The 17,330-nt window shown below is 46.0% G+C and overlaps 1 protein-coding gene across 4 annotated transcripts in view; it reads left to right on the top strand.

The window, feature by feature from the left end:
• LOC146830275 (E3 ubiquitin-protein ligase TRIM39-like) overlaps positions 1 to 17,330 on the top strand; it is a 305,072-nt gene that overhangs the window by 214,449 nt on the left and 73,293 nt on the right. For all 4 annotated transcript variants that reach the window (XR_014961405.1, XR_014961404.1, XM_085604467.1 and 1 more), the window contains exons 4-5: positions 3,355 to 3,377; positions 7,428 to 7,477. Coding sequence is in view for 2 of the 4 variants with exons in the window: in XM_085604467.1 (XP_085460593.1) it covers positions 3,355 to 3,377; positions 7,428 to 7,477 (73 nt within the window). In the remaining 2 variants the exon portion in view is untranslated. The remainder of the gene's footprint in view (positions 1 to 3,354; positions 3,378 to 7,427; positions 7,478 to 17,330) is intronic.

Raw genomic sequence — 17,330 nt, 5'->3', positions numbered from 1 at the left:
AAATGGACGCAGAGCTTGACGGACTATGGTAATTTCTGCCGCGCTGTCCAGTAGCGTCAGCGCCCATGTCCGGTTCTGAAGCTGTGTCCGCACTATCTGAGGCATATTTTGCCGTCAGAGCCGCCACTTTCTTCTTCTGAAACGGGGGTCTTTGTCGAGCAAACTCGTCCTGCTTGCCTTTACCCTCAGTCTGTCGGGGTTGGTCACGCTGTTGTGGAGCACCCCGACCTTTGCCACCGCCTCCGCCACCAGACTGTGTAGCCGATGTTTCCTGTGAAGAACGAGGAGAGCGCGGTTCAGAAACCTGAAATCTATCAGGAGACTTAATAGTAGCACGATCTCGCAGATCATAAGTGCGTTCACTACTTGACTGTACGGGAGAGGCAGGCCGAGAGCCCTGTTTCTGCTGCTGCTTTCCCTGTTGTTTAGTCCGCCAAGGTTGTTTTGGAAAAATTGGCCGACCATCCTTACCAGAAGTTTCTGCCTTACCCTGCTGCTTAGAATCGGGATTTTTGATCACAGGCTTAACTCCTAAAGAGCTACGACCCAAATCACGATATGCTTCTGAAATTATTTTTGCAAATTCCTGCGGCTTGTCCTCTTCAGCAACTTTCTTCAGTTCATTACGAACCTGAAAGTGCAACGCATCACCCTTAAGGTTTCCCATTATCATGGTAGCCACCATCCCCAATTCTATCGCAGACTCCGCTCCATGGTCCTCTTGAACCTGTTTAATTATGGAGGGCAGCTGTAACATAGACGGAGTGCCGAAGCACTGCGCGTACGTCGCAGCAAAAATCTTACCCCAGGATACACAATCATCTATATGGGGAACTAAGTCTTTAGGCAAACTAATGGTGAGGATCCTGTGTTTTTCCACAGGAGTTGTATGCGGATAAACCGCCTCTATTTGGTCAAATTTTTCAGCAAGCCAAAAAGGATAATCATCCCTTGTGAGGGGGCGCTTGCCCACAACAGAATTGACCATAACAGGACTAATGACCACCGCGTGACGATCACTAGGTTGTCCCGCACTAACAGGCGCCCCCGCCTGTACAGTGCGCGACACATACTGCACCAACGCCCTATATACTGATATAAGGGCAGTGTGTAGTACACGCAATTCAGCCACCGTCACCGTGAGGTAACGGGGATGAGGCGTAAATCCGGCTAGTACCGGCCAAGTGGCCCCTGCAATTGATAAAGGGCCCATTCTCGGCGGTATAACCACATGGGGGAGGGCGCCATTAAACCAAATCTGATGTTGCCAAGCAGATATTGGTATCTCCTGTGTCCTATACGGCGCATAGTTAGCAGGCACGGCAGTAGCAGTGTAAGAATGAAAGGTATCGTCATCCCCACTGACTGCCGGAATCGTCACCCAGGAATAGAACAACTCAAACGGGTGAGCCGCATCGGCTCCCACCACAAAGATGACGTCCATGCCCGTGTCCGGCACCCCATACTGCGTCAAATGACGTTTCAGAGCTGCACGGCTGTGCGCCGCAATGTCTACTGCCATAAGGACAAGCTATACTTCAAGTATTTAGTAGCACAAGGGTTCAATAACCTTTTTAATGATCAAGCTTGAAGGAACCTATATCAATAGAACTAGGTAGGTTTAAATCCGTCAGACTTGTTATCCGGAAACAAGAATGAGGGTGCTGTGGACTAAATGTAAGCACTACTAAGGCGTTTCAACTCATAGACCAAACGTTAGGTGCGCCATGTTGCAGGGATTCTGCTTATACACAGAACTACGCGTAGAACCCCAGGACCTCAGTGAGTTGTGGTGTACCAGAAACTCACCTCAGAACCCAGAACCCAGTATCCGGCTAGCATAAGTGTCCCATTCGTTATCCGAGATTTAGCTCGGCGGTCCCAATGAAAAGACAACCCAGAACACGCGACTCGGTACATACTCAGGAATGGTGGGAATCGGAAATACCTGTTCGTATATTATTCTCACATCAGTCCACAACAATAATCAACAGAGACACGTTGTAAATAAAAGGGGTTTATTTTTATAGACCACGTGTCCTAAGATGCAGTACTTTGGCTAATACAAGCAGACAAATGATTAATATCAAAACCAGCAACATAGTTACAATACCATAGAATATAAAAGGGGTGATCATATTATAATGACAGTGGATACTACCACCTTCCCTTTACTAAGAAGCTAATATTATTATTATGCTAATAGAAGGTCTCTTAGGCTTGAATAGGGGACCCCATACCTCAAAGATCAGCTTAGTGAAATCACATCACAGGAGCATCAGGAGTCTTCTCGCAGGAAGGCTCGTCTTCGGTCTGAATAATAAACATGATGTCTGTGATACTAAAAGCACTAATTTTCAGGCATTTGCAGCTGCGCGTGTGTTATGGCTAAATAGTGGGCCGATCAACCTAGAGTGAAAAACATGCATTGTGTAATAATCCAGACTATTTGTCACACCGTGTACAGACCAAGGTCGCTGCGCAGAGCTTGGGATGGTAACAACAGATTGCTCTTGTGTGAAGCAAGTCTCGAGACAGCAGTTCGTTTTAAGAAATAACATGTAAACGCAGTGTCGTGTGCAAAAGCAAAAAGATGGCTTTCTAACATCTAACGTGGTTATGCTAACTTAACAATGCCTGTACATATTCAGAGAGAACTCACTACACTAACTCCAGGGGGTGCAACAGTAGGGAAAGTGTTGGATAGTATAGGGGTAAAAATTACTATTCTAACTCCAGGGGGTGCAACCGTAGGGAAAGTGTTGGATAGTATAGGGGTAAAAATTACTATTCTAACTCCAGGGGGTGCAACAGTAGGGAAAGTGTTGGATAGTATAGGGGTAAAAATTACTATTCTAACTCCAGGGGGTGCAACAGTAGGGAAAGTGTTGGATAGTATAGGGGTAAAAATTACTATTCTAACTCCAGGGGGTGCAACAGTAGGGTAAGTGTTGGATAGTGTAGTGTAATATTATGCGTTGTAATGTTATGCGTTGTAATGGTAGTATGCGTTGTAATGGAATGCGTTGTAAAGGTAGTTTTTAAAAATGCGTTGTAATGTCATGCGTTGTAAAGTCATGCGTTATAATGGATTGTGCGTTGTAAAAAATGCGTTGTAAGTGTAGTGCGTTGTAAAAGTTGCGTTGTAAAGGTTGTTCCCCATTACAAACTGTGCTGTGTCATGTGACCCCATTCAGAATACCACAGACTGTGTGTGTTGAGGTGTGAGATTGTCACCCTAGTGTCTCCTTGGAAGAAATACTTGCATGTGTCGTTATTTTAACCTGAATATCACAATTAATGCCTAAACTTCTGCATAGCTGATGTCTTTCTGTCTGTTCTTCTGTTTTGCAGGATGTTAGAAGCACCCTGGACAGGTAAGGTTTGTTTATTGTCCTCCTCTCAGTATGTAAGGAGCAGGTCTGGCTGCAGTGTGGAAATGTCAGTACAGAACTCACACAAATTCACTCTACTGACAGAGCAGTACCACCTCATACAATTATTATATGTAGGTCACCTCGTAGCTACTCTCCCATCTTTCAAACAGTGTTCAGGGTCCCTGGCTTGTTCTGAAAACATTGACAGTCTTTGAAAACTATTTTTTATTCTAAGAAACATCAGTTGAGTTTTCAATAAATGGCTTTGAGACTACTCAAACACTCAGTCTTATGAAAATACCCACTGAATCCAGGGAAATTCTCTGGTGTCCAGGAAAAGCACCTTTGTCCGTAGAACCTACCTCAGATTTTCCACAATCACAGAGAACTGAAAATCTCCTTCAATGCTTTGAAATATCATTGGAATTGTCTAAAACCCATATCCTCTCCTAACCCTCACTCATCCTTTAGTAAGGAGCATGTGTAGAGCCATAAAGGGGTGCAGCCCTAGTGGTATGCCCTAGTTTAAGGAGCATACATAACATATTGCTTGTGCCTATCTGACTGCAAGTGGCCCCAGTACCCAGAGTTAAATTACCAATAGGAATGAATGGGCACAATTTGCAACGGTGTTCTGGGGAATTAGCAACTATGGGAAAGCACTAATTCTGAGGTAATGACGGGTATTGTAGAGAGACGTGTACTACAGTTGTTCAAACTGAGGCAAAGTGATGTGGTTTCTGAGTTACAATATTATAATGCTTTTGGTATTCAGGCGTAATATTTCACATTCACAGGTTTATGCATAATGGTACATTCCACACAGATGCTTTATGTTCAGAAGGCTGGGCCAAAACACCTTTCACCACTTGTGATTAACTCTAGGGCATTCACAATGGAAAAGCTTTAGAGCAGTTATTACCACTTATAGCAAACCTCTTATGGCGAAAACATGTGTAATGCGCTGCACATCAAATCACCAGTTTCGCCCCAGGGATTCATCAAAAGAAAAAGATTTATAAAAACGAGGTGTGGTTGGTGTGCAGCAGTTGTTGAAAATAAAAGAGAAAGCATAAAATAGGCATGGATGATGTCAGTGTCATTCAGTGTCATAAAGATGCACATGAAGGAATTGCACTCAAAGATACCGCCATGGGCTGGTGAAAGCCGCAGTTGAATTAAGATGCCCTGCATGGACTAGAACACCAAGCACAGAACTGGGCTTGTACCTGTGTCTGAGTCACAATGTCATGCACTGTCCAAAATACAGGTATAAACGAATCCATTGGTCATTCTATAAAAAAGTGCACTTTATACTTTCTCTTCTGTTCCACTTATTAGATTTAGTTCCTTTAATATGGATATTAATCCATTTGAATACTTTTTCAATTTGTGCCTACTTTCACTCACACAGGCAGTTGTGGCACGTCGCTACCGTTCGCTACCGTTCAGGTTGAGAAAGTTGCCTCACGAGTAGAAAATCAACTTGAGCGGCAGAAAGAAGCAGGGCACTTTGGTGCGCTTCCTTTTGCCATTCACTCTGGTTTTACAGCGCAGAAGAAGCTCCTGGCACTAAAAATCAGCGCGAGCAGTATAATGTGCCGAATTCGGCCTGCTTGCCGAACTCAGCTGGATCTCGCTGAAATTTAACTTAATGATTTCCCTTCAATCGACAAAATCCTCTGGGGTCACCATCAAATCAATCCTCGAACCTTTGAAAGTGTTCGAGAACTCTCACTTAAGGAAACAGAGACAGGGGAAGGAGAGATAGTGACTAAAATATAGAGAAATAGAAAGAAGGTGGAAGAAGAAAGAAAGGCGATTGACCAGGAAAGGCGTGAGAAGGGGGGAGAAATGCAGAGGGAGGTGGAGACGAGGATAGTGTAAGAGACACGGGAAGGAACTGGAGAGAAGGGCACCTGCTTCCTAATGGCACCATTTCATTTTTGGAGCTGCCCTGGAGTTAATATCCGGTCCACGTGGTTTAGGGTAATCTGGAAGCAGTTAAGATCCAAACAAAGGGGCTAGTCCTCTGATATTATACAGAACAGCACCTGGGAAAAGTTTGCAACAACAAGAAATAGAAGAAAAGTTGGGGGGTGTTTGAAGCAGCCTGCCTGAAGTAGTCTCACCAAAGGCTCTAGACTTGAAACGAGATGTCCACAAGCAGAATTTGCAGCAAGGTTCAAGGCGCATGACCTCAGAGACTCCAAGTTGCAGGACCTCCCAGTCTCCAAGGAGCAGGACCACAGAATCCCCGAGGTGCAGGACCTCAGAGTCTGCAAGGTACAGGAGCTCAGAGTCCCAAAGGTGCATGAACTCAGTGTCCCCAATGCACAGGACCTTAGAGCCTGCAGGGTACAGGAGCTCATAGACTCCACGGTGCAGGAGTTCATAGACTCCAAGATGCAATCGCTCCGAGTCTCCAAGATACAGGACCTCTGAGTCCTCAAGATGCAGCAACTCGGAGTACTCATGGTGCAGCACTTCAGAGTCCTCACTCTGCAGGACCTCAGAGTCTCAAAGGGGCAGGACCTCAGAGTACCCAATGTGCAAGACCTCAGAGACTCCAAGGGAAAGGAACTCATAGACTCCAAGGTGTAGGAGCTTATAGACACCAAGGGACAGGACCTCAAAACTTCCAAGGTACAAGGCTTGATGAATTCTGAGGTGTGGAACTTCAGTGAGTCCAATGTGCAGGGCCCAAGTGATACAGAGGTATAGGGAAAAAGAAAATGAACATGCAGAATCCCAGAGTCTCTAAGATATAGGACTTATATGAGTCCAATGTTCAGCTGTTTAGAAAATTCAAGGTGCAAGCCTTCAGTTATTCCAAAGTACAGGGATCCAGAGATTGCAAAGCACAGTAATGCACAGATTCCTACATACAGCAATCCAGATATTCCAAGATACAAGGCTCCAGAAATTCCGAGGTGCAGAACTGCGGAGATTCCAAGGATCATGACTACATAGATTTGAAGGTGTAGGACGTCAAGAATTCCAAGATCCCTTGTATTTGAAGGTGAAAGGTGTTTGCAGATCCCTTTGTGCAGGGATCTAGAGATTCCAAGGTGTAGGACTTCATGGATTTCAAGATACAAGAGGTGCAGGGATCCAAAGATTCCACAGTGTAGGATTTTAAGGATCCCGAGGTGGAGGAGCTCAATGATTGGAAGATGCAGGACATGTAGTAATTCCAGGTTGAAGCTTTCACAGACAGGGTGCAGGATGCAAGATTCCACAGACACATACTCAGCACAATTGACGTTTTGGGGTGCAAAACAGACAGACAGATAGAGGAAGGAGACAGGAGATCATAAGTGTGATTAGAAGATCGGAAGGCATATATTAAGAGAGAGAAGGAGGAAGTGAGAGAGATAGTGTCTGTTTGATTATTTACATCTGCCTTTTAGATCCAAAAAACTGGCAGGGAAAGAGACAAACAAAGCAAGAAAGAGAGAGAGAGGCAGTGTGTTTACAAATGTGCAGAATGAAGCAAAGAGGGACAGATAACATTACAGATGCTGAGATAGGGAGAGAGTGTGAGTGTAGTAACTGCAATTGTTCACATTGATAGAGTCACACAGAGAGAGAACGTGGGGAAGGAGAGAGAGATAGTGAAACAAAGTGTTAACAGTGTGGCATATAGAGTGTACGTGCATTTGTAGTAACAAACAGTGTTCACAGTTACCTTTGCGATCACTGGAGCTTTCTGAAAGAGAGAGAGATAGGAAGAGACACTCATAGAGGCAGAGAGAGACAAAGAAACACAAAAGGATGAGACAAAGGGAGAGAGAGTGTGTCACAGGTAGTCAGATAAATAGATAGAAACAGAGATAGAGAGAGGGTGGCCATATATGTTGGTAGCTGAGCTTTTCACTGTTTTTACTGAGATCCTGGAGCTTGTCTTGTCTTGTGCTAATCTCTGCGAAGTTCTGAGTGGAATAGATCATTTGTGACACTTTTAATACCCCAGATCTGCGTGTGTGTGTGTGCGTGTGTACCCTCTGAGTGCTCTGTATCACTGAAAGAATTTCTGTGTCCCTACAGGTGTAAGGAGATGAACTTTCTGGGTCCAGAGCCGATCAAGGCATATAAAGGTAAGTGGACTAGAGCAAGTATATGCCTCAGTACAGTCCTCTCACTGGGAGAAGCTGCAAAGTGTGAACTTTGAATCAAAAGCAGTCCTGCTCTATTCCGTGTACTATAGTTTGCAGTGTAGTGCAGTGTAATCACTAGTGCAGTGCCGTGTTTAATGTATGTTGATGCCTGATACTTTTTCTAGTACAGTGGGTGTTTTGCACTGTGTGCACGGAATGCAGTCTAGTGCCTTGTGCTATCTAGGACAGCCTAGTATTGTGTTTGCTGTCTAGCAGAGGGTGCTGTTTAATGTATACTAATACTGTGGGTCCAGTAGTGGTTTTCGGCATAGGTGCAAGCTTCCCTCACTCTGAACATGTTTAGTAGATGCGTTTCGCCAATGACGGCCTTTATCAATGACAAAAGCCGTCATTGCTAAAACGCGTTTGTTAGCTACGGTGGATTTTGGTAAATAAAATTTGGAATAGAACAACTCGTGAGTGCGCTGCATACTTTGTGTGAGCAAAGTTTTTGGGAGGCATAGTTAGTGGTTTGTCACCTCGCTGCGGCAGCACAAGCATGGGAAGTGAGTGGCGAATTTTTGGTGAGAAACTGGTATCATATATGTATATATATATATATATATATTATATATAAATATATATGTGTGTGTGTATATATATATATATATATATATGCAAAAAACAGTCTCACTTCATCCAAGTAGACAAGGGGGCACGGCGGGGTGAAGGACTGGGTTATTCTTAAGACCCAGCGGTGCCAGGGAACAACACCTGAAACCTTCGTGGGTTACCTGTTCTGGCGTACTAAACACAGAGACACGGGACACTTCCAGCGACGTCAGAGATCAGCGTTTATTTACTGCAGGGATACAGAGGTCACAAGAAGTACACAACGTGTAGGTTCTCGGAGACTGCTTCAAATTTGTAGAAGTGGATCGGTCCTTTTATACAAGTTTTTGCCATAGCACAGTATGGTGAACAAAGGTTACAACTCAGTTCCCACAATAAACTTCAAAAGGGTCGCGTTCATGTTTCAGGAGGCCGGAACACAATTACAACAGTCTTGCCGGTTCCCAACTGTAAAAACATATCTCCTCTGCAATAAACACATTTCGTCCTAACCGTAAACACATTAAGAGGAAGGACGAAAAACAGATGCAAGGAAAGGACAAGGACGCACAACAGGTTAGAAAAGAGTGTTAGGAGCAATAAAGGAAACTTGATAGAGAGGGTCAAAGACCTCGTGTCTAATGTATGCATAGCTGAAACAATAGACCGGCGCGGCAAGATGAGCCTCGAGCGGGGCCATCTGCCTTAGTCGTGTCATTTCCCTCATCGTAAAAGTCACCTCAAAGAAACACGTGTCCCTCGTGTAAGCTTGGGAGTCCCAGGGTCACGAGGCGGACAAAGTCCGTTTGCTGGCTACCTGAGGGCAAGAAACAAAATGGATGCTGTATCTAAAATGGAACCCGAGGGTTCGGATGAACAAACCCAAAAGTAAGACGAACCATACGTGGTTGCATAGTGAAACTGCGTACACCCACTATACTCGTCATTTGCGGTTCGTAGATACCACACTCATCCATATTCGTCACCACTCAAAAGTGCCATCCCGTCTCACACGGAACCTCAGACGCTCCTTTTGCCCTCATGTAGGCAAGCACTAGTCGAGATCGGAGTCTATGTCAATATTCATCAAATCGTTCAGCTGCTGCTGGAACATCATTCTATTCATCAACGTCTCCTTGGTAACAGATGGCTGCCTTATACACGTTGTAGCACATAGACCACATAAGGCAGGACCACACTGCACACAAAGACAACACGTGAACAGAAACGTTACAACAACCCCTACGATCATTAGAATCTTCCAACCCCAGGTTGACAATCAGGCCCCAAAACCATCCTAGGAGCGTCCAATTACCTTCGTCCACGTGTATGGACTCGGAAATCTTGTGCAACTTCGAGATGGCTTGGTAAACAGTTGGAGCATTGTCAGGAATAAAAATGCAACAACTCGAATGGATAACTTTACACACACCACCTCTATCTGCAAGAACAACGTCTAGAACCATACGGTTCTGCAACGTCATGAGTCTATCCGCCTGTAGTTCAGCTGTTAAGTTACCAAGGGCATTTGCAGTAATATTAGCAGTCGACTCAACTACACGGGTCAACTGTCTTAGGTTCCTACTATTAACCATAGGTCCCCAAAACGGCAAGAAACCCTTAAAGAAGTCTCCTGCTTCTTGACCAGCAGTATCCTCTTTGCTAATAACGCCTCTCACGACTCTAGTTTTGTGGTAGTCTGAAGCAACCGTGAAAGTCGGTGGTAAAAGATTCGCAATATAACAGGTACCCGAAAAGTCGCGGGGTAACCATGTATATGCGCGTTCATAGCGTACAAAATAAGTGCCCTTAGCAGTCAGAAAAACAGGGGAGGAGAGCATCGGTAGAACATACGTATCAGTGCAAGCACTGTTCCCAAGTTGTGCTCTCGGATTTCGACCCAGGCCTTTCAAGCAGAAATTACCAAGGTGTGGTACAATCCATATTGGGGACGAGCTCTTAAGCTGTCTATCACCCACTGACGTACTATACTCAGCCTCGCTCAGATCCTTATAGGCCTGCACTTCTTCACCTGGAATGAGTGATGCATCAAAAACATCTCTATCCAGATCCGCTATTGCTATCGCCAAAGGCTTATGATACGGCCCAGGACCAAAATTGACAGACCGTGGCTCTCGACTGGGGTAGGAATCTAGTGCACTACGGAACATAGTTTGGAATGCTCGAGCTGAACCCTGGGAGCTGTAAGGAAGGACCAAATACGGGATACCCCTATCCATGGTATGTGGCATTAACCCACATACCCAACAATTGGTAGTATTCACCACCAACTGATGCTGATGTAGGAGTTGAACAAAGGAATTATTCATGAATTCCGCACGTCTAACCTGCTCATGTTGAGGCAAAGGATGAAAGGAATGTGGGGAGACAGTGGTGAGGGAACTGGGTTTAGGAGAAAAGGTAGGTGAAACAGAAGGTAATAACAGCGGTACTCCAAAATACACTCCACCCACCAATAACATAGATACGGTCAGGAACAGTAGAAACACCTGAAACAGAAAACATTTTGTTCGTACAACCCTCCATAGCTCTAATCTCTGCGTCGACATCCTTTCTACTTCCAACAGCTTAGAGAATGCCATCCTCTACAAACCGTCCGTGACGTACTTGACGCACTTCGTTCTGAGTAGCGATTATCAATCCCCAGGAGTTCCCAGAAATCGACAAAAGTAACCGACCTAACGTCAGAAACCTGCTAAACAGAAAGGAGTACCCGCACGGCCCTACGGTAACCCGGATGGAGAGGTTTCCTCAAAACATTCAGTTTTATTACAAATCTCTTAGCAGTAGAAAAGCACATAAGAACTCAAAAAGAAAGGATATAATTGTCCATAATATTCGTAACATCAAAAAAAACAAATATACTACTAATTTTTATTAGTCCTTGAACGAAGAAAGTATCGACCTCTTCCAGGTCGAGTTTGCTCTACAAACAATTGTTCAGCTGGCGCAACAGTGTTCGATGAAGTGGACAACGAGTCAGACCTTGGGTTCTCTGCTACTGATGACTCCACATGTGGGTTTGGCAGTGACAAATCCTCCCCCACAAGTTGAGCGTCGCTAAACGGCACAAAGTGCAAAGGAGTCTCAGTTTCTGTGGCCGAAATCCCAGTCCTCACCCAACCGTCCGTTGGTAAGGGGATCGGTACCTTTTTTGTGTGGCTGGCAGTGACCCAGTTCTTCCGGCCCTCCAGTCGAACCACTGTCCTCGTTGTCAACAAGACTTGAAAGGGTCCGACGAATCTTGGCTCCAAGTTACGTTTCCGACCGAAATTTCGGGTAACAACCCAGTCCCCTGGCCGGAGCTGGTGTCCAGGACCCTCTGTCTGCGCCGGTAGAGCTTCGAAGACCTGTTGATGGATTAACCGTAGTTTAGTGGTCAAATCATGCAGGTAATCAATTAACATTGGATACTCAAGACTATCAAAAGCCCTCGGCCTCAGGACTCCCCAAATATTCGCAGGGCGGCCGAACACAATCTCATATGGGCTAAGCCCTACTCGAGAGTGTACAGTCGCTCTGGTCGATAGGAGAGCCAGAGGCAAGGCATCAGGCCATGATAGACCAGTCCTAGCTTGAATCTTTGCGAGTTTTAGTTTCAGAGTACCATTGTACCCTTCAACTAAACCCGCTGCCTGAGGATGATTAGCACTATGGAATTTTTGGCGAATTCCCAGGCCCTTACACACACTCTGCATTACACTTCCCACAAACTCGCTTCCATTATCCGACCACACGATCCGTGGCATTCCGTACCTAGGAAAGTACTCCTTCAGCAGGATTTTTGCTGTGGACAGGGCAGTATTATCCTTAAGCGGATAGGCCTCAATCCATCTGGAGAACGCGCAAACCACAACCAAAACATACTTCAGGTTATTGCATCTCTCCATATGGATAAAGTCCAGTTGGATCACCTCAAAGGGACAAACAGGAGGAGCAAAATGACCAGGTGGAGTGGGGGTGCCCCTTCCGGGATTGTGCATCAAACACACCATACAATTCTTAACCACTCTCTCGGCACACTTAGCAATACCCTCATTCCTCCATACAGGGGACAAGAACTTACATATTCCTTTCGCACTAATATGTGACAACCCATGAGCCATCGTCACGACAGCTAATACGTACGCATCTGGTAACATCCACCTCTGACATTCCGTCAGGTCAACCCAACATCCATGCATATCCAATCTTCCTGTACTTTCTTTCCACCTGGTCTTTTCAGCTTTAGTAGCTTCGTTCTGAATTGCTTTCACACTCTCAACAGTATTTTCACACATACCAGTCTCCGTCGGCCACCTCACTGAACTCGCGACATACATTCGAGTCGCAAGATTCTTAGCCGTTTCCTTAGCAATCTCATCCGCAAACGCATTACCACGACCAACGTCATCCGTCACTTTCCGATGTGCACTACATTTAACGATCGCCACTTGTTTAGGCAATGTAAGTGCATCCAAAAGATCATTCACGAGCTGCCCGTGTTGGATCTTCGTACCATGCGATGTCATGAATCCTCTTTCTCTCCACAATCTTCCAAAATTATGCGCAACACCAAATGCGTACTGACTGTCGGTAAACACATTCACTCGCTTTCCCTTTGACAGAACACACGCTCTTGTTAATGCAATTAACTCTGCCGCTTGTGCTGAATTCTGGTTCAATCTCGCAGTTTCCACAACCGTGCTCAACGTCACTACAGCGTACGCAGTCGTCACATCGCCATTCGGCAATTTAAAACACGAGCCATCCACATACAAGGTACCATCGGGATCTGCCAAGGGAGTGTTTTTCAGGTCCACACGACCTTTTGTTTCTTCCTCAGTCCGTAAATAACAATCATGTGGCAGCACATCATCTGATTCCATATTAATCGGCAACAATGTCGCCGGATTCAGTACATTACAACGCTTAATCTGTATATGACTTGCCAAAAGGGTCAGCTCGTACCCAGACAACCTTGCACTCGTCAGATGTTGAGTCTTTGTCCGATTCAAGAGCGTATCAACTGCATGCGGAACCATCACTATGAGCATATTATCCATGACCAGACCTGCGGACTGCCGAATAGACGCCGCCGCTGCCGCTGTCGCCCTCAAGCAACTCGGCAACGCTCTAGCTACCGGGTCTAAGGTCGAGGAAAAATATGCACACGGACGCTGCTTACCACCAAATTGTTGCGTTAAAACACTCAACGCACAACCTTCCCTCTCGTGGACGTATAATGTGAAAGGCTTGCTGTAATCAGGAGTACCTAACACAGGAGCCGAACACAGTGCATCACGTAGTTCAGAAAAACTTTTCTGACATTCCTCCGTCCATGGCAAAGGAGTCGAAACGTCCTTGCACGTGAGAGCTACCAATGGCTTCGCTAACAGTGAAAAGTTCGGGATCCACTGTCTGCAGTATGACGTGATACCTAGAAAGGCACGCACATCTCTCTGAGTTGTTGGCACAGTCATTCGAGCAATTGCTGCAATTCTTTCAGGGGTCTACCTTCTTCCCGCCTTTGACAATAAGTGACCGAGATAGGTTACTTCTTGACAACAATATTGCAGTTTGGAAGGTGACACTTTATGATGTAAGTCACAGTGACACTGTAGCAGCTCTACAAAGCTGTTCAGTGTCAGCAGCTACCAACAGATCATCAACGTACTGAATCAAGGCCGCACCAGCCGGTAACACAAACGTATCAAGTTGACTCTTAAGAGCTTGGCTGTAGATTGATGGACTCTCACAGTAGCCCTGAGGTGCGCGTTTGAACCTGAAGCTGCGACCACCTAATGAGAAACCGAACAAGTCTCTGCTTTCTTCAGCAATCGGAATGCTAAAGAACGCATTCTTCAGATCGATTACCGAGAACCATGATGCAGTGGCTGGAATCAGAGTCAGTAAAGCTGTAATGTCTGGCACCACAGGAAACTGCGGAACAACAATTTTATTTACTTCCCGTAAGTCGATAACTAGACGGTACACGGGAGGCTTGGAGGGATCCGTTCGTTTCAGAATAGGCAACACGGGACTATTGCACACATTACCCCGTGTCTCCTCAATAACATCTTTACCGATCAGATCGTAAATGATCGCTAATAGTGCCCGTTCACCATCAAGGGAAATACGATACTGGGGTATGCGCGGCAAGCGCGCACCAACTTGCAATTGAACAACATAAGGTGGTATATCCAGCAGGCCCACATCATTGGGACCTGTCGCCCACAAGGAGACCGGAAGAGAACTCAACTCCGGTGGGAGCTTATCGATCGATAAATACATAGGGGAAATCACGCTCTTACCCAATGTAAGCTCCACGCCCGTAGGAGAACAGTACAAAGTCGCATGTAACCTTTTCAACAAATCCAAGCCCAAAAGATTCTCACCACAACCAGTAGTCAAAATCAAAGGAGCTTCTAGCTCATGAGACCCAATTGTAAGGGGCAAGGGGCTAGAAACTGGATTGCTAACGGGGGCGCCAGAAAATCCAACGGAAACATTCGTTAAGCCAGACAAAGGCGCGCCAGGGAGTTTCAAATGCATGATGGAACTTTTTGCTGCACCAGTGTCCAACAGAAAAGGCTCAACGACGCCCAAAGTGGCTACTGCAACATAAGGCCCTCTCTGATCAACCGGAACTGATACTTCTCCCTTCCTTTGTCTATGGCTGTCCTAGTAGATACCGTCCGTATCAACATCACACTCAACGTAACAGTCATCCACATGATACTGTGCAGACCGACCGGACGATGGTTCGCGCCGATCGAAACAATTTTGCGAGTCCGAAGACGTGGCAAAACGTTCGGCCTGATTCTGGGTAACTCCACGACCTCTACCACGGGAAGCCTGTTGAGGACCACTACGTCCTCCTCGAGCCGACACACCATTGTTCCTATCACGGAGAACCGGACAATCAAACTTCAGATGGCCCTCCCCACGACAATATGCGCATTGATTATATCCCAACACAAAGCGAGGTGCGGGAGAGGCATTTCGCGTCTGCGATCTGGAGATTGTGATCGATTTAGCTGCTGTGTATCACTGAAATTCGAGCGCGGAGGATAGGCTTGCTGCAATAAGACCTTGGTTTTAAGATCCTTTGTTTTCTTATCTGCACGCTCACTTTCCTCCTTTTCTCTATTTTCGTAATATTGGGCCGTAGCCAATATTTGAGCAGTGGTAGAAACAGCCCACGAACTCTCAGAATTCTTCAACTTGTTGCTAAGGTCGGGCAACAAGTTCGATACAAACTTATCGACGAACAGCCGCTGACCACCCTCGGAACCCATGTCCTGACCACTATGATCAACAAACGCCTCCTCAAATCTCGTAAAGAAATCAGAAACGCTTTCATCCCTCTTTTGCTTGCACGCTGATAATTTGTCCCAATTGACGCGCATTGCTGGCATAAGCGTTTTCATGAGAGTAATTATCCTCTGAGGCAAAGCCACAATAAGCTGCTCAGGCTTAGCCCCACCGACCTGCTGAGCGTCTGCCGCCGTAAGGGCAGCCCAGTCACCGCCTAACTCGGCTACTTGATTCTCGTGACGAATTTTCGCCCAAATCGGCTGAGGCACCACATTGCCAAACAACATGTCGATATCAGCAAGGTTCATAACGGTAGCATCCACCAATTGGGACAGCTCCTTATAATAACCTGCAGGATTTTTACGGGGATCAGGCAAGGATTGCTTCACTTGTAAAACTTCCGATCGTTTCCAAGGGAGGTGTATCCACACTCTCTGGAAACGGCCTGGGACAGCAGGGTTAGCATTAGGATCACCTGGCATCCACACTGGGGGAACTTCCCGCATAGGATATTGACCAGGTTGTGCCATCCATTCTGCAGTCTCTTCCTTAAACAACGCACGAGGTTGCACTGTACATCGAAAAGATAACAAGCGTTCTAGAGCCTCTCGAACTTTGTCACCTACGATTACACCCGTGGCGAACCGACGCTGGAGCTCAGAAACCTCAGACGGTACATTATCAGCCACATCATCATCCCACTCCTCCTTCAACGATTTACACAGTTCCTCAAACACGAATCGTTGCGTAGGCACATTAAACTGGGAAAACGTTTCAAACACTATACGTGAGGTGTATTTAACAGGATTACGAATCCATCTACGTGCCATTTTCACCAACGATTCACGTTCCCTACCATCAGGAAGCTGGCTGCGCCTTTGAGCGACATCTGAAAGAGTCGAGCCGAGTATTGGCCCAAAAAGCGGAGAATAAAGAGTAGCAACAGCAGTCAGGAGACGACTACGAACAGAAGGAGAAGAGGAAGAAGATGCAGGCGCAGCAACAATAGGGGTGGAAACAGTAGAAGTAGATGCTGCAGCAGGAGTAGCGGGAACGACAGGCTGAGGAGGGACTTGGAAAGGCGCAGTAGGGAGAGAAGCCGGAACAAGAGGATGTACGATCTGTGGCACAAGGGGATTTGGGAGAGCGGGAGGAACGGCGGGCTGACCAGCAGCCGCCAAAACAGCGGGTTGAGGAAGAGGTGGATGCACGGGACCCATAACATCAGGAGCATAGGGAGGTGGTGATTTCAACAGATAAGACAAGAGCGAATCCTCCATCGCTTCTTCTCCCGTCTTATCGATATTAGAAGGTAGCACCGGATAACATTTATTCACCGCCATATGACGAAGCCGAGCACTAACTTCCTGCTCTTTCTCATCTTTGTCTAACTGATACTGTTCTGCATTTCGCATCACCGTAATAACACCTTCTCTTTTATTTTTCTTACTCTGTTTGATTTCTTTCTGCTTGGCCTCTTTCCGCCATAACCGGAAGGAATCAAACATGGCCGGCCTAGCTTTCTTTTTAAACAATTTAGCTTCCAAATTATCTAAAACGGCAGTTTCGAAACTACCATGAGATGGCCAACTAAGGACGCCATCATTTTTAGTGTAGCGGACCCAATATTCATTATATACGATAGGACCCACGCCATGGCGACTGTAGGGCTCGTAAATTGGAGTTCCAACCGGAGGTATCGGACATGAATCCTCCAGCCGGGAATCCATTCTGCAACATTTGAAAAACCCAAACAAAGTACTACGGCCAGGCATCATGCACACTAACCGAGTTTACAAACTTCAAGGGCTATCGAATTATGATGTCCTCGCACAAAAATCCAAGACCCTCGGTTTTTGGCAATTGCAATCGTCAAATAAAACCCAACAACTAAGAACCACAAATGCTATGGAACCATGCA

The sequence above is a fragment of the Triturus cristatus genome, chromosome 5_1 (genome assembly GCF_964204655.1).
Source record: "Triturus cristatus chromosome 5_1, aTriCri1.1, whole genome shotgun sequence".
Lineage (NCBI taxonomy): Eukaryota > Metazoa > Chordata > Amphibia > Caudata > Salamandridae > Triturus > Triturus cristatus.
Note: the sequence above shows the minus strand (reverse complement) of the source record. Positions and strands in the feature narration are given on the sequence as shown.